The following is an 18,389-nucleotide window of genomic DNA, read 5'->3' as shown; positions in this document are numbered from 1 at the left end:
TCCCCCGAGGTGGGATACCAGGAGACGTCACACATTCGTCTGACGCCCAGGAAAGTATCAAGACGCAAGTCTCCTCATAGGGTGATATGCACCACATCGGAGCACGATTCATCGCGTCCGATCTCCATTTCCCCTTCAGCCTCTCAGGATTCAAGATCAAGATCCGGATCACCAGAACTGTTGGGTGTCTCTCCAGTTCCTCCGGTGGAGCATACATCTCAAGACGAGGGCCATGCTCTACCTCAGAGCCCCGTCAGGGAAATGCCTCCGAATCCTTCCATGATTCAGGCAGTTAAGGAGTCCTTAACAAGACTAAGGACTCTGGATCAAACATTACGACCAGCAAGATCCCATTCTCGAGGAAGAGAATTGCGAGGGCGCTCACGCTCGCCCAGAAGGCGATCCAGGTCTACCTCTCAGAGGAGAGAATCAATCAGATAGGGAGAAGGCGACGGAGGTCTCCTTCATCTTCCTTGTCAAGCCGTTCGTCCAGAAGGGATTACTCACCTACTCTCACAGATACTCCACCATCTAGAGTGTCGCCAGTGGACGATATCACCACTTTTCAGGATGTGCTGTGCAGAGGGGCGACTAAGTTGAACATTCCCTTGCCTGTTCAAGAAACCACCTCTTCGGTCATCTTCGAGACCCTTCATGAGAGAGCGGTGTCTCGTCCAGTGTTGCCTCTAGTCCCTGGGTTGCTTAAACCAGTAATGGACATCTTCCTAACGCCAGCGTCTATCAAATCCACGCCGGCGAGGATTCTTAAAAAATACAGGCCAGCCCCCGAGGATCCTCTGTTTCTCAAGGCGGACCCTCCACCGGACTCGGTGATTACAGCTGCTGCCAGAAAAACGCATTCAGTGGTATCATCATCCACAGTGCCGCCGGATAAAGACAGTAAATCGCAAGACTCTTGGGGCAGAAGAGTATGTGGCTCGGCGGCTTCGAGTCTGAAAGTGACTAGTGCCTCAGCGCTTCTGGGGCGCTACGACAGATCACTATGGGATTCCCTGCAGCGATTTATAGAAAAAGTGCCTTCCGAAGACAGAAAGGACTTCGAAGGGATCCTGCACGAGGGCAGTCTCGTTTCAAACCAAGTGATCAGTGCAGCAGCGGATGGGGCAACGTTGGCAGCGCACTCATATGCTCACGGGATTTCCGCCAGAAGGTCCTCTTGGCTGAGGCTGACAGCTTGGAAACCGGAAGCACAGGCAAGGATTCTAAATCTGCCCTTCTCGGGTAGTTCGCTTTTCGGTTCTCATGCGGACGATGAGATGGCTCGGATGAAGTCAGAGCTCGACACCATGAAAGCCGTGGGCTTAGAGGAACGGAAAGAATTCCGTCGCCGTAGGGGAACCGACAGGCGTAGCTACCAGCAGAGGGTTCAAACCCCTCACTGGCAGAAAAACCAAGATCAACAAGGGCAAAAGAAACAGCAATTTCAGTCCCGTAGATCATCCAGGGGACGTGGAAATAACCGCCAGGCCAGTGGTGGAAACAAGGATCAAGGAAAGCAATGAGAGCCTGCTTCCTCCAATGCCGTCCACCGCTCCGGTGGGAGGAAGTATTGCACACCATCTCCCAGAGTGGCAATCCATCACAAAGGACAAATGGGTTCTGAATATACTGCGACATGGATACTCGTTTAGTTTCCGGAGTTCTCCTCCCTCGATCCACCCGGTACAATCATCTCAGCACCTCAACAGGTTAAGAGAAGAAGTAGCGACCCTGTTGCTCAAATCAACAATAGAAAAAGTCCCCAGGGCGCAGAGAGGAAGAGGAGTCTACTCCAGATATTTTCTGATCCAAAAAAGAAATGCAAAAGCAGAGTTCAGACCCATCTTGGACTTACGGACACTAAACAAGCATATCAAAAGGGAAAAGTTTTGCATGCTTGCGCTTCACCAGATATATCCGCATCTCCGGCAAGGAGATTGGATGTGCTCGCTGGATCTGCAAGACGCGTATTTTCATGTTCCCATACTACAGTCTCATCGGAAATTCCTAAGGTTCATGGTAGGGACCTCTCACTATCAATTCAAGGTCCTACCATTCGGCCTGAAATCGGCCCCTCGAGTATTTACAAAATGCATGGCAGTAGTAGCGGCTGCACTGAGGCGCGCAGGAGTCTTCGTCTATCCCTATCTCGACGATTGGCTGATAAAAGGACCATCGCCTCAGAGTGTGCACTCACAGCTGGAACGCTGCCTGACCCTGTGTCACAGATTGGGGCTCAGGGTGAACTTCAAGAAATCTAACTTCACACCAACCCAAAGGATACACTACCTCGGTGCAACTATAGACTCCGCAGTAGGAAAAGTGTTTCCTTCGGAGGAGAGACTGTCATCCCTGATCAACAAAGGAAAACAGATTATGACCAACAAGCTCTCTACAGCGCGACAGATTTCGTCTCTGCTGGGGGCCATGGCATCCTGCATATTCATGGTGCCCAATGCCAGGTTGAGGATGCGTCCTCCAACAAGATCTGGAAGACAAATGGGACCAAAGGAATTCACTGTGGGAGGAACCAGTCTGTCTCTCCTCAGCGGCCAGGCAATCAATCAAGTGGTGGTTGAAACCACTCAATCTACAGGTGGGGCTTCCGTTTCATCAAGAACCCCCATCTCAGACGTTGATCACCGACGCATCCCTGGAGGGTTGGGGTGCGCATCTGTGATCTCTACAGACTCAAGGACGGTGGTCAAGCAGCAAAAGGTTGTACCACATCAACATGCTTGAACTCAGGGCAGTTCACTTAGCCCTCAAAGCATTCCTGCCAGCTATCAGGACGAGTCCGATTCTAGTACAAACGGACAATACCACCACAATGTACTACCTGAACAAACAGGGGGGTACTCGATCCAGGACGCTCTCGCTGGAGGCTCAGTCCCTGTGGCACTGGAGCCTAGCAAGGAACATTTCAATAAAGGCGGTGCACCTGCCAGGAGAGCTCAACGTAAAAGCGGACTTGCTCAGTCGTCATTTTCAAGATCCAGACGACTGGGTACTCAACGACGAGGTACTAGAGGGCATCTTCAAGGAGTGGGGACGTCCGCAAATAGATCCCTTCGCGGACGAACACAACGCGAAATGCCGAGGCTTCGACTCAAGATACCATCGACCAGGATCCATAGGGAATGCCCTTTTGATCGATTGGTCAATGACATTTGTGTACGCCTTTCCGCCGCTCCCGCTGATCCCCAAGGTGGTGACCAAGCTGCAACACTCGTCTGCCAAGATGATCCTCATAGCACCGGACTGGCCGAGGCAGTGGTGGTACACGGATCACCTCCACCAGTTGATCCGACCTCACAAGCGCCTGCCGTGCAGACCGGACTTGTTAACCAAGATGCAGGGGAAGATTTACCATCCCAGTCTTCCCTCGCTGAGCTTAACAGCATGGCTCCTGAAGTCCTCCAGTATGGCCATTTAAACCTTCCTCAGGAGTGTATGACCATACTGAAGGAGGCTAGGAGGCCTTCTACAAGACACTCTTATTTCTGTAAGTGGAAGAGGTTTTATGTATGGTGTATGCAACATCAGTATAACCCTACAAAATGTCAGGAGGAAGTGATTTTGCCTTATCTCCTTCACTTAGCCAGACTGGGGTTGAAATTTTCTTCCATTAAGGTTCACCTAGCTGCCATTACAGCATATAGGCGCTCCCCTTCGCAGCAGTCATTCTTCAAGCTGCAGGTGGTTAAGGATTTTTTGCAGGGGCTCAAAAAGGGGCTACCCCCCAGTAAGGCCTCCCTCGCCTTCTTGGGAGCTGAACCTGGTTCTATCAAAACTTATGAGTTCACCTTTCGAGCCCATACATAAAGCTACTTTGCAGCACCTTACGTGGAAAACAGCTTTTTTGATAGCTATCACTTCAGCTCGTAGGGTGAGCGAAATACAGGCCCTCTGTTCTAAAGAGCCCTATACTATTTTTCATCTGAACAGGGTAGTGATGAGAACTCATCCATCTTTTTTTACCAAAGGTGGTGTCAGATTTTCATGTTAACCAGACTATCTCCTTACCTACCTTTTTTCCCAACCCCTCATCGCCAGCTGAGAGGGCGTTGCATTCTTTAGATGTCAAGCGCGTTGTAAAGTTCTACCTAGATAGGACTAAGGCTGTCAGGAAGGCTGACCACTTATTTGTTAACTATGGTGCTGTCCGCACAGGTTTTGCTGCATCTAAGTGTTCCATTGCTAGGTGGATTGTTTCAGCCATTAAATTGGCTTATCAGCTAGCGCAGAAGCCACTGGCCGCTCGGCCTAAAGCGCACTCCACAAGAGGGAAGGCGGCTACTGCTGCTTTTCTCAATAATGTCCCACTCTCCGAGATCTGCAAGGCAGCCACTTGGAGATCTGTCCACACATTTACGAGGCATTATTGTCTGGATTCGGACACCAGAGCAGACACTCAAGTGGGGCAAGCCTCCTTGAGGAATCTGTTCAATAACTGAATTTGTCAATGGTTTATTTCTCCATTTATAGTGCAGTTCTCAGTTGCCTGCAGGTGGAAGGTGGGCTTGCTATTCTATTCAGTGCTTATGACTATTGATGAGGATCCCCTGGAAGAGAAGGATAAGTTACTTACCTGTAATCCTAGTTCTCTTCCAGGGGTATCCTCATCAAAGTCATAAGCAACCCACCCGCCTCCCCAGGCAATTCTGAGTTTTGTATTATTTAACATGGAGGATATATATCTTTGTATGTAGGACTAGAGTCCCGCAAAGAACAACTGACCCAACTGTCTCCCCTGAGGCATGATGGGATATTGGAGTCAGGGCTGCCTTAAAGGCACGGTGCCAGTTTTTACCTGTACAAGGCTTTTCAGTCTCTATTGTATTGTATTGCAATGCAGGCTAACAATGTTTGATGGTTCTGTGTTTTGCACAGTGCTCTTTTTTCCTTTGTTATGAGTGTGTTACCTCATTAAAAAAAAAAAAAGAGATTTAGGTGTATTTTATACCTATGATGCATTATTGGATAATTGTATATACATTGTTTAGCCTTCTATGGGGGCTGCATTTGCTTGGAAAAATAATATATGTGTATACATATACAGAGCTGTATATATATGGTCTTCATATATAATTTTTATTATTTCCGGGGTCCCCGCACATGGGCGGGAATATTCAGTGCTTATGACTTTGATGAGGATACCCCTGGAAGAGAACTAGGATTATAGGTAAGTAACTTATCCTTTTCTGACAACTTTGTGAAGCTAAGATAGTCCTTCACACCTAGGTGCGCCGCATTGGGGAGATGGATGTCCTGCCGTTCCTACTGCACTATGCGCCATGGGAGGTTCTGTGGAAAGTTTACTCCTGCTCTATATAGGAAATCCTACAATAGCTCTGCTCGTTCTTTCAGGTTTGAGTGCACAGTTAAATAGGTCAGAGCATTATTTGGAAGTATCCCAAGACTTGCTGTGACTTTGTACTGTCTTTAAATATTTTTTAGTGCTTGAGAATGTCGATATGAGCACCCTGATGTGCCTCAGTGAGTATTAAGTTTATTTATTAAAAGTGTAACTAGTCCTTAGTCTAGCCAGAATAGGTGCTTAGATTGGCTTCTTGGAGCAGTTCGGCCCATGTTAACTTGTCTGCAGTGGTGTGCATCTTGTATGCACCTACAACATGGTTGCCTATTTGACCTGTAACCAGCTCTGCCTCGCCTCCTCTGCAGTAAATTGAAGAGAAGTTGAAATGGATGAGGTTTGCTGCAGTATCAAATGAGACTGGGTTGAGAACCACACTGAACAGCTATAACTGACATTGATCAGGTCCTCCTCAACTCCTGGTTTTCTCAAGGGTTCAATCACAACTAGTAATTGGTTTGTTATAGAGAGGGATGGGCAAGCCAGGCATGGAGCAAACCTCGCTGTGGATGAATGTCCAGCTTTGGCTTTACATTTGGTCCCGTGGAACCATCAATCCGAACTAGAGCCAAGCATTTCAGAGATTGACACTTTTCCCTACCTAATGCAGTTAACATTGAAGTTGTTAACCACTTTTCAGCTGCCACTTTTACTAAATGTTAATCACTGCAGGGATATAATATAATATACTAGATTAAAACACAAAGTCTGAAAAGGGAGATTTTTTTTTAAATTGGAAAGAGTTTTGTATCAAATGATTTATGTGCCATAGTTTTCAGTGGCTTGACTTGAACTTTGTTTCTTAGAGCCTAGCCATACCCCAAGCGATGTAAGGGATCAGTTGTTGCAACTTAAATTAATTGTGTAATTCTGTATTCTAATTTACTGTATTCCAGGTTGTATTATAATTTTTTTAACTTATTGGTTGTTTTTGTGTGTGTAGTGTATTGATGGCGTGGCTGCGCACTAATAAAAGCTGCATTTACTTGACCAGTGTTGATGTAATCCTGTGAATATCTGAGCAGCATGATCTTCCCCTTTGATTATATTCGTGTTCTACAGTTGTGCAAATGCTGAAACCTTGCAAATGATTCCTCTAGAACTGGCCAGCTCTTTAGATTCTTTCAACAACCACATCAATTCAAAAATTACATTCTGTATCGTAGGATTTTCATTGATAGACATAAATGTTATAATAATTATTCGCTGCGTGCATGGATCCCATAAAACTTTCTTATTTTTGGACCATGGAATAAACAGCACTAAGTGCCTTTACACATATGTACATATATATCATTACATGGATGTTATCTATGGCAATACGTTTCCTGAATGTGGAGTATAAGCCTTAAAAATGCCTATTTTATGACTGTATTGCAGAACCTGAAATAAAAAAACTGTTTTGGCCAGCACCAAAATTACGGCTAGCTTTGTGAGATGGCAGCTCGATATTGCTGAAAAGGAGTTAAGGACACCTGCGACAGTAAAAGCGGCAAACCCTCCCCTTATGAAAAAATATAGGCCAGCACAACATGACTCAAAACCGGACTTTGTTATTGTAACATCTGTTTGGTGCTGGGATGGGTCCCCTCCATGCTCTGGAGTTGGCAACCCCTCCATAGAGGAAAAATAATAATTGATGCTACTGGTAGAAAGGTGTTCTACACCTGTTCCACCCATCTAAATGCCAGTGCCACCACCCTCCTATTTAGCTATCATACAGACATTTGGGAGGATCAATGATTTTCCCAAACATCTGCAACAGGATTACCTAGAGATGGACAGTGATGGTGCCCTGCTGTCCAACTAGTTAATGAGTGCAGCTGTTCATTCAGCAGAGCTTGCCTCAATGTGTTACGACCACAGAGTGTTCTAAAAGCAAACCTCTTTGCTTAGATTGGCCATCTGGAAGCCAAAAGCCCAACTTAAGATTGTTAACCGATCTTTTGCAGGGTTTGCATTATTTAGGCAGCCTACGCAGGACGTAATGCTACGAGTGAAAAGCGAAGTGGAAACATGAAAGGTAGTGGGCTTGGAAGAACAGAATTTTTTTTCAGGCAATAGTACAAACTGAAGGACAAAAAGTACTTCCACCAGAGTGTTAATACCACTCGATGACCTTATCAGGCACAGCATTAGTGTTTGGTTTGAACAACCATACCAAAGGCGTGCTACAAATCAAAAACCATCCCTTCAAAGAAGTCACATTTCAAAGGAATGAGACAATAGGCAATGGCAGACAGACATTCTGATTCTATTATCCAATCCAGTAAGGAGTGACTGTAATTTCATCAGTAAGAGTGGGATCAGATAACAGACAAATGGATGTTAAACATAAATCAGCAGTACAATATACAAGCCAAGGCTTTGCAAGTGCTGGTTCCGCCAAGAAAACAGAGACATTTAATACAAAAAGAAACGTCCGAAAAAAGAATATAAATGTGATTTTTAGGTCTTTGGTTCACAAACAATGTCATTAAAAAAGAAAAGCTCAGAATGCTGGCCTTCAACCAGGCCTATCCTCGGGGAAAGAACGGTTTGATGTATGCAATAGATCTAACGGGTAGTTACTTTTATATACCTCTTTTTTATGGTGGCGAGTAGTCACTATAAATGTGCAGTACTGCCATTTGAAATAAAGGCATCTCCATGCACATTTTCAAAATGCATGGCAGAAGCTGCTAGGAAGTAAAGGGAATATTTGTCTATCCGTATCTGGACTACTGGCTCACAGAAGCAAACAGCAAAGCATACCAGCAATTTTAAATAGCCCAAAACTTCAGAACAGCAGCTAACTACTGAAAATGCTAGGTCTTCAAATAAACCTAGAAAAATCAGTGACCTGTCTAGGAGTGAACATAGACACCATAGAAGGAAGTGTGTATCCTTTGATGGAGTGAGTATTACCTAGCTGAAATAAATGCCAGACACTAAAAAGTACTACAAACCTGACAGCTTGGCAAATCTCTCTGTGGTGTTCTGGATATTTATAGTCCTGGATATAAGGCTGCATATGGAACTGCAGCAATATCTACAAGATCAGTGGTCATGAAATGGGACAGTTAGGAGGTTAAACCAGATCTGTCTCCTTCTGCAGAACACTCACTCTCATGGTGAAGTAACAGGCAAAACCTCACCATATTAGTACCTTTCAAGCCATTGTAACAAACGTCTCCCTTTCAGGACGTGGCACTCCTCTATTCTGTCTGAGTTATTGAATGCTGGTCCAACTAAGAAACTGCATACCACATAAACACCCTGGAACTATGTCCATTTGGATGTGGAGACCTTCCCTTCACTGAAGGTGAGAGCCTTTCTGATGTAGGCGAACAACACCACCACCATGAATTGCATCAACAAACAGCAAGACACGATAATGAGGCCAGTCACTATGAGCACAAGTAATCTTGCATTGGTCTCTAGCCAGAGATATAATCATAATGCTTGTAACAGTGCCTATCCCTGGCACTAAGAATCAGCAGACAGATTTCCTCAATTGACAATTATAAATAAGTCCTGGTGGACAAAGTCGTAGAACACACATTAAGATTATAGGACACCTATTGCATAGATCTTTAAATTGTCTCAAAACAAAAGATGCAAAGACTTCACAGCCAGGGCTCCAGAACTGAACTCAGTGGACAATTCCCTTTCGATTAGCCCGTCAGTATTATTTGTTGACCCTTTCTGCCGATCCCACTTATATCAACAGCAATACTTAAGTTACACAAGTCATGACCAAAAATTATTCTGATTGCGAGATACTGGTGGTATCCAGACCATCAACTGTTACTCTGTTCCCAAACTACACACAAGGTTGCCATGCAGACTCACCCTCATGACTAGACTTCAGGACCAGATTCAACATCCAAACTTAGTCTCTGAATTTTGCTCCATGGCTCTTGGAGTCCGACAATAAAGACATTTGAATTTATAACTTCAGTGTATGGAAAGCTTGAAAGAAGCAAAATGTCCTTCATCTAGCGCCTTTTTACACCTTACAGTGGAAGAGATTCTGCAGACTGTGTAAGAAAAGAGGACACAGCCCAATTTTGTCAAGATGTTTTACTACCATACTTAATACACTTGGGTCAGTCTAAGCTTGAAATATCATCCATTAGAATTCATCTGGCAACTTTTGCATCCTATAGAAAATCTCATCAGATATCATTCATCAAGATCCCTAGTGCTAACGTTTTTTAGAGCAAGTTATTCTTTCCGGCAGTCAAAAGCCAATCTTTCCCAAAGGGAGCTAAACCTAGAGTTCTTTAAAGTGATGGGCCCTCTATTTGAGTATGTACATTATGCTACATTGCAGCATCTCTCATGGAAAATATTCTTAGTTGCTGTTACATGAGCAAGAAAAGATGGTGTGATACAAGCATTGTCAGCAATGAAGCCATTTACTATTTTCCTCTTAAATAGAGTAGTCATGAGGATACATTGGTCCTTTCCTACCCAATTTAGTCTCTGATTTCCATTCTAATATGACAACTGTATGTCCTACCTTTTTCTCATGAGGATACATTGGTCCTTTTTTACCCAAATTAGTCTCTGATTTCCATTTTAATATGACAATTGTATATCCTACCTTTTTCCCAATCCAATAAAACCTGCAAAAAGATCACTTCACTCTTTAGATGTTAGGTGAGGCAAACAAGCCAAGATTGTTTTTTTTTTTAAACTGTGTTCATATTGGCCACTTCCTGTGCTTGCTGGATAGTGGTGTGTCTCCTTATGCTACCAGGTAGACCCAAAGCTCACTGTATCAGAGGTAAAACTGCCACTACAGGGTGTTTTAGAAATGTTTCCATAGTGGACATTTGCAAGGCTGCAACATGGAGATCTATTCATACATTCACAAAACATTACTGGCTGGATTCAGACATTAAAGCAGAAGCTGGAAGGGACAGGAGGCACTTGGGAATCCCTTTAAATATAATGCACACTTCATCTGAGAGTTTCTTGATACTGATAGTTTTTTTTTTTTTTTACCACTGCCCAACAGCAGCTTTAGACTGTAATCTCTAGCTTGCTACTCTATTCTAAATCGTATGACTACCAGTAAGATTTAACGATGCAGAAGAATAGGTTCTGTACCTGTAGTCCTATTTTTTTTAATCGTTGAAATCTTAATTGAAGCCATAAATTACTCGCGTTTCTCCCCGGCTGCTGAGATGACCTCTGCAGTATAAATTCATAATAATATTCAATTAAAACAAACTGCCCTTATAGGCCACTATCAGAACAGTGTAGTATGAGTGGGGGAACCACCCAGACTCTAAAAGAGACAGGATCTTTTATTTTCACTATTCTTAATATAAGCCTAACAGGCAGCATTTTTACATTCATATAGAGAGATTTTAAACATTGTTGCATTTCAGATCCTGTAATGCAGTAATAAAACAGGCATTTTGAAGGCTTACAATCTCCATTCAAGAAAGTTATTGCCAATGAATGATACATACATGGACATCTAAATAAAGGCTCTTTGTGCTGTTAATTCCATGGACAAAAATGAAAGTATTCTGGGGTCCACGCAAACCGTGAGGAATTATTCTAGCATTTATGACTTCACTGAAGTTTCCTACGATAAAGAACCAGGACTACAGCTGCCTAAGATTTTCATTAATGCAATGGTTTTTTTGCCAGGCTTCAGCATTTTCTTTTGCCAGTTTCCAGACTGTAGCAGTATGATGCAGTGAGATTGGCAGCTTTGGTAGATTACTGAGCATGCAGTGCCTCTTGCTTTTTTGAAATGTTCCGTAAAGGCTATAATACCATCTATTGCTCCACACTTCACAGCTTTCGGGGTGCAAAATAGACTGCAATGCATCGTATACCGGCGGTAAGTTTGACAAAGCAGCCTTGGTCAACTGTTTTGAAAAGCGGTTGAAACAGGAGCCGCCAATGTCCGAAGATGAAGATCTGCTTGAGGCAGAACAGCAGCGCTTTACCTCCTGCAATGTTGGCCTCTTTGGGTTAGAGGAAGAGGTGGATCCAAAAAGCGTCAAGAACACATATAAACAGACTGTCTGGTCTGCCAACCTTCTGAGACACTGGCTTTCTAAACACAATAAGAGCCCTGACTTTGAACTGTTGCCTGCCAATAAGCTCAACGATGTTTTAAGAGAGTTTTATTCCACAATGCGCAACCAAGAGGGGAACCCCTACAGTGTGGCTAGCTACAGGTCCATCCGGGCTGGCTTGAACAGGCATCTGAAGGGTCCACCTTACAGCCGGCCGCTCTGCCTGATAGTCGATAAGGAATTTGCCAGTGCAAATCTGGTCTTTGTGAATGTACTTAGGATATTGCGCCTGGAAAATGACATCCGCGTCCAGCATTCGATCACTGCAGAGGACCTTCAGCGGATGAAGTTGTCTGAAGCTCTGGCTCCACTAACCATGGCGAAAAAGGTGTGGTTCGATTTACTGTTGCTCTTTGCCAAACCAGACAAAGCATCGCATGGGATGCTGCTCACAAAGGGTTATTTTTTTGGTTAGATTGTTTACCACTATAACATGTTAGTGTTATGGTAGGGCAGGAAAGGTACACTGTTCACTTACTCTGCTGTAAAATGTACAATCTACTGTGACCTAAAACTGAAGTGTGTTTAGTATGGCATCGAAAATAGCTTCATCCTTGGAATTACATATAGGGATGAATATGAATTTGCTTGTACGTGAAATTCCACAAGTATTTTAAGGAAGGGATAAAAAGTGTTAACTTTGCACTAAACAAAATGCTGCCCAAACGGTTCCGCTTAAGGCAAAACACTAGAAATAAATACTCTTGTATTCAGGCTGTTGGGCTGGGGAATCCTTATGCACCCACTCGCTGTACTGATCTTAAAATGAACTGCTACTATCTATCTGCTCCCTTAGTCCCTGATGGGAAGATAGAGGCCCTGGGTAAGACCTAGTAGACCGACATTTCCAAGTCCCATTGTGCCTTTCCAATTTTTTTACCATAAGGACAGTGTAGGTGCATGATATCTTGTCCTGCCATTGTGTCCCTTCACATGTCTTATGCCTGTTGCTAGGGCCCCTTTCCCTCCATCAACAAGGCACATTTTCCGAAGAGCCACAGGGATGTGTGCTGTGAGAAAGACTGCTTTTGCTTGTCTATGCATGTGTATTGTGGGAATGTGGTTGGAGATAGGTAAGGTGCAACACAACCTATTTGATTAGATTCAGCATTAATAAGGTACCTATATTTGGCTTAACTCCAACACCAGCTAAATAGTTACTGATACTTTTAGGCTCTTGTTTTGCATGTTTTGCTAATATTTATACTGTCATGAAGTTCTAGTGCTCTGTTTTTAATAAAGTGAGCAGCAGTTTACCAGCAGTTAGACTCTTATTTGTTGGTTAGCAGTTGAACTTGCCATGCAGCTGGTCCGTTAGGTATCATGTCCTCTTGGTAGCAGTTTAGCCTGTTATACATCGAGCTCACTTCGTTTTGTACATTGCTGCGTTTTTGCTGCACGTGGCCACCCAACCGGTATAAGGATGGTCCGTTCTGACAGGTCTTCTCTGCCTGTTGAGTGGTTCCCTATGATTTCCATCAAACCTGTAAGGAATCTGTACAGAATTATAATGTTTGGGTTCAAAGTGTTTAGATGAATATTTTTTGGCTAGGTGGCGTTATCTAAGCTTCTATTTTTGTTCCCCCCCCCCCCCCCCCCCCGTTCACGGTTCGGCCCACATGTCCATGCTTAAACCCTATCGAAATTTAGTGAAATAGCTGCATCTTGCCCTGCGTTAGAAAGGCTTGAGTTCTCACAGACATTGATTTGGTGTTTCTCTGCTCTGTTCTTGCCGGATCTGCAAAAGTAAGCAATGTAACTGAAGCTTGCTCTTCTGCCTGGATTCCTCAACTCATGTTCCCCACCTGGTGCCTCTCTGTAGCTCCAACATAAGTTTTTCCCAAATGCTTTCAGATCAATTTGTATGACATTGTGCTTGGGAAACGTCCTTTAGGACGATGCCGGAATCGCGCTGTGCCTTCAGAGTGCCTGCAACAGAGCAAATGCGTCTTTAGAACGCAATTGTTCTGCACGCAAGTTGTTACAACAACTTCCTTTAGGGGGGCGCAGTGGTGAAGTGGTGTTGGAATTAAAGTTTAACACCTTACCTACTGTTGTGCTGACTGGAGTTCGAATAGTAAATGAAACTATTCAAATGTCCAGCACACTCCTGAGGCAAGTCGTTAAAACGACTAGTGTGCGAACAAATGCATGCAAAAGACTCATTCGTTCAAATAACGGAGTTCCTAAGGCATGCATGAAAAACGCATGTAGAATTCAGTCATACATTGTGTGCTTACCTTGGGCTCTAGGTAAGTTTTTCCTTGTCTGTTTTTTTGAAGATATATTGCCATTATAGGGATGTGTCCTCTCCATCTGAAAAATCAAATTATTTATTACCATCTGGTTACATTACTTGTACCAAAAAGCCTCTCTGGTTGACGAACTGGATGTGGAATGGCATGGGGCAGTAAGTGCCACTATGGGGCTCCTAGCAGTGGATAAAACATAATGGCTATATTGATACTGAGGGCCATAGTACAGATTATTTAGTCTTTTTATTTTTTGTACTGGATTTGGGAGCCTCCTTTCCTGTTGCTCTTCCTTCACAGCCTTTAAATATCACATTTTTAATATTGAACACTCTGGAAGGGATTTTGTAGAGCTTTGTCACAAATGTCCATGGTGTCTTAAAATCTTAGCTTCACTCTGCAGCACCAGAGACCTTACTCTTTGTACCTCAAATGCCTGGTAGTTATTTCAGTATCATAAAATTAGATTGATTGAATAACCTTTTGTCTGTGAGCCTCAATAGCAAGCCACTTGTGTGATCGCACATTGTGGTCAGCCTTTGCATCCTCTAGGGAATCTGTCCCTTCATGCAGTTAAAGGAAATCAGCCTACAGTAAGTGGGAACGAACCTGATAGAGGAAAGATGTTGTTGTGACTTGATACTCTACTTTTATTCTGTTGGGAACTGCTGTAGGAAAGGGTGCAGTGGTACTCCGAATGTGAACAGTGTGGCAGATAACAATGATACAGTACCATCTTCACTCCTCCCATGTGCTGTGCTAGCTAGGCCAATGAATCTGTTGGCATACCTTTTCCAGAGGAGGCTACAGCACTCTTGTATACAAGAGCATGTATTCCCACAATTTGCTCTTTTCCAGCATTAACTGTGAAGGTTTTTCAGGCTGGTGACTTTTTTTTTTAAATAAGTCTTTTGTTTTTATTTATTAATCCAAGTCCATTGGAATGCTCCTTCCTCTTCCAAAATTGCTGCATGTCCCTTATCAGATTTCCACTGTAAGTTTTTCAGCAGCACAGCAGGGCACCATGTGCTGTTGGAATTGTCATTTTGTTTTTCGATCTGGTTAGTAGCATGTTGGCGCATCACTGGCTATTTCCCAATATGAGATTACATGACAGAGAAAACTATTTTGCATTGAAGAATCCTGTGTAGTTGTGAATCTGCCAATGTAGCTGTGTTCCAACTGGCAGTACCTGCTTTTTCTTTCTATATTGTGCTGAACCTTCCATGATTTTGTTATTTTGTGTGTGCTGGAGAGGGGTGTAAATATTATGGAATTAAGATTAGAATGGCCTATTCATAAACACATTACTTAAGAAAATAAACACTGTAGCAGTAAGAAAAGTTAAATCCTCTACCCCAATCAGTGGCCCCAAAGCACCTTCTTTAGACCTCAAGTGCCAGTCTTTCTTGCGAATATGGCGCATTACAGATCAACGGTCTTAATCAAGCAACTATATCTAGTTTTAGAGAATTTCCAAAAATGAAAATCAGCCTGACTACCCCAGGCTATTCAAACTTCGTTTTGGTGAATTACCAAAAAGGGGGATATATATTTACTTTTCTCAAAATATTTAAATCCTTCTAAAGAACACCAGATAATAGTAAGAAAGCGGCCAGAGAATGCATGAGAACCAGTAAGGAGAGAAAAAAGTGCAAGCTTAATGGAAATTGGAATTGGGTTAAAGATAGAATATTAAGTAGTATTCTATAGTTAGGGGTAGAGGTACTATTATATGGGTAATGGGAGATATCCAATATAATAGGCAGTGGTACGGGTACTAGGGCGGAGGTAGGGGAAGAGATATTGGGGAAATGTATGGGTAGAGGTACCAGGGTATAAAAAGGTGGAGCGGTATAATGGTATATGTTAATCTATAGGTAGGGTAGACGTTCTAGGGTCTTGGTAAGAGTACTTGGACATATGCAATGATTGAGGCATTATTGTATAGGTAGGTGGTAGAGGTCTACCTCAGCTTTAAAAAAGACCTAAAACATCACCTTCTCAACATATTGGGGTCCATAATCTCTCCTTTGACCCTGCTTTCTGTTTCCCCTGCATTGGTTATCTTCTGTTTTTCCTGACCCTCTCTTCACTCTCCCTCTTTACATATTCATCCTCTCTTCTCTGCCCTAAATTTCTACACCCATTTAATTATTCATATGTTTATTACCCGCTAACCACCCTGAATTTCTTCCCCCCTTTTCGTAATGCGAGATATATCTGCGTGCTTTGTTACCCTGAAAAATTGCTAACGTTATTTTTGTCCCCTTTTAACTTTGTGAGATGTACTCGCTTGTTTTTGTTTACCCTGAACAACTGCTTTTCTTGATTACGTCTGTTTATGTAAAGCGCTCTGATAACACCGGGTTTAGCCAGCGCTATATAAAACATGTTAAATAAATAAATAAATGGTAAGGTAAAGGTACGTAGAGAAACTAGGTATCTCATAAGGTCTGTAGGTAATTGAAGTACTAGAGAATAGAGGACGAGGATATTGGTTTGCAGACAAAAGTAGAGGACAGATATAGATTGCGGGAGAAGGTGAGGGAACAGGGCATGTCACAGGAAAAGTGATTAAGACAGAAAGAAAAGGTAATGGACTAGGACAATAGAAGTTGAGTAGCCATTAAGGTACAAGAGAAATTGGGTATCTATGTCAAACAGATTGCTCAAATGTGTTTTTTTCAACCTGAAGTGCATGCACAAAAGATGGATATGACATCCAGGGTAATGCCAATCGTGGAAACAAAATAATAAGAGGAAACTTTCATGAAGAAAGTTTCCCAGAACAGATGACCTTAAATGTGTGATTTCTCCATAGTCTCATGTAGCATGTCAAAAGTAGAGGAAGTGTTATCTATAAGAGCTGACATGAAAACAGTCATATCACTGCCTTTGGTGAATGCGGGAAAGCGTTTGTCATTCAGGGGAAAATTAGGAAGGTCTCTGGTGAATGGTAGGGGATCCCACTGTTTTCTCTGAAACCAGCTCTTTCCTAAACTCTTTAATACTGTCATCTCTAGAATAGTATTTTGAGGGCATGACTTGGATGCACATGCTAGGCATTATTCTGCCATCTGTATAATTATTTATTTTGTTTGTGTGTTTTGTGACTAAACAAAGTTGCTGTGACCCACTGATTGCTGCCATAGGATCAAAATGCCACAATATTTTTCCTTCATTTCTAATCCTTCTTTTCTGCTGCTGGATTGAGGTGTTTTTGACAACTTGCTTGGGTAAATAGAACTCTAATTGAGAGAAAATTGTGTCTTCGTTTGGGAATCCACAGAACGGAAACAATGAAAGTCCATAAATCAATGGGTACTGGTTTTTTTTTGTGGTTTTTTTAAAGGGTCCTTGACCCAGATGGAGATTCTGTGTTTGGAAAGTTATATCTGCTGGGCCTCTTGCACACCATTTGGACAGATGCAGACTCCTATTCCAGTTTTCTCCAAATTGCGACAAGGTTTGCTTTCAACAGCAAACATCCAGATAGCATGATGTGTCAACAGACGAATCAAAAGTATGTAGACTGTCACGCTTGTTCTCTTTTAAAGCCTAAGACCCTTTAAGTGAAAAAGTCTATTTAGCTCATTGTACAAAAAATGAAATATCAGCTGTTCTTTCAAAGTCTAGAAACCGGAGTAAGACTATGTCCGAGATGGGTTTCTCTGAGGAGAACTAAAATATGAAAACAGAAAAGGTTTGGGAGTTGCGAGATGGTTTCCTCATTTAACATCAGTTTTAGATTCACTCCATGAAAACATTCTTTCGAGGATGAACCGCAGCAATCCATAGCGGGCAATGCCTCTAAAACAAGAGTTGACTAAACACCTAAGAGCATCCTTACTTCTTTATTAAAAGACTTGACAATCAAGGAAAAAATGAGACAAGAAAGACTTAACAATAGAAGAGAGATACAAAAGACAAACCACGTTGAAAGATTTGATGAACAAAAAACTTGATCCCCAAGGTCCTATCAGTTGAATGGAAATCCAAAAGACCACATACTTTCTGATTGAGGTTGAAAGATTGCAGCTTTGAAAAATCTAAGAGCATCAACATATTTACCAAATCAAACGTGGTTGATTATTCATTGTTTTTGACGACCAGACACAATTGTAAGAGCAAATTCAGAAAGAAAAAGACCTGATTCAAGGTTAAAGGAGACCTAAAGATCTTTAAAGACAGTCCAAGCTAAAAAGAAAGAGCACTCAAAGTTGTGATTGTATCTTTAATTAAGTAAAAAAACAAACCTTTGTGGAGGCTGTGTTGGAGAAGAAGATGCAAAAGCCTGCAAGTAAAAAACATGGATGCTGAGATATTCATATAAGAAAGAGACCCGTTACACCACACAGTTGAGGAGGATCATGAATTGCTATCGAAAGATACATACACTCAAATCTTTACAAGGATTCCACAGGTTGAGGAGGAAGAGAATCAACACCCAAGCACATAGGAGGATAGTATTTAGTAAAATATTACAACGTATTCTCCAATGAAGGTCATGGATCTTATCCAAGCGGAGCAGCACATACAGATGATATAACAGTCGATCATGTTGTGATAAGGCGAGCTGCTACGACATACGGAGTGCAGATGAAGGAAGAGCCATTTGACATGTTTCTTTCTGGAAACCCTCACACCTCTGCAGTGACAAAATGTATA

General features: G+C 42.6%; 1 protein-coding gene across 6 annotated transcripts in view; it reads left to right on the top strand.

The window, feature by feature from the left end:
• The window catches only part of ATF7IP (activating transcription factor 7 interacting protein), a 764,672-nt gene that overhangs the window by 490,388 nt on the left and 255,895 nt on the right, over positions 1-18,389 (top strand). Inside the window, exon 12 of one of the 6 annotated variants that reach the window (XM_085601188.1) lies at positions 11,183-12,728. The exons of the other annotated variants lie outside the window; for them this stretch is intronic. Within the exon in view, the coding sequence (XP_085457314.1) occupies positions 11,183-11,881 (699 nt within the window). The 3' untranslated portion in view covers positions 11,882-12,728. Of the gene's footprint in view, positions 1-11,182; positions 12,729-18,389 lie in introns of those variants that run through there. 6 annotated transcript variants of the gene reach the window in all.

This window comes from Triturus cristatus, chromosome 4_2 (genome assembly GCF_964204655.1).
Source record: "Triturus cristatus chromosome 4_2, aTriCri1.1, whole genome shotgun sequence".
NCBI lineage: Eukaryota > Metazoa > Chordata > Amphibia > Caudata > Salamandridae > Triturus > Triturus cristatus.
Note: the sequence above shows the minus strand (reverse complement) of the source record. Positions and strands in the feature narration are given on the sequence as shown.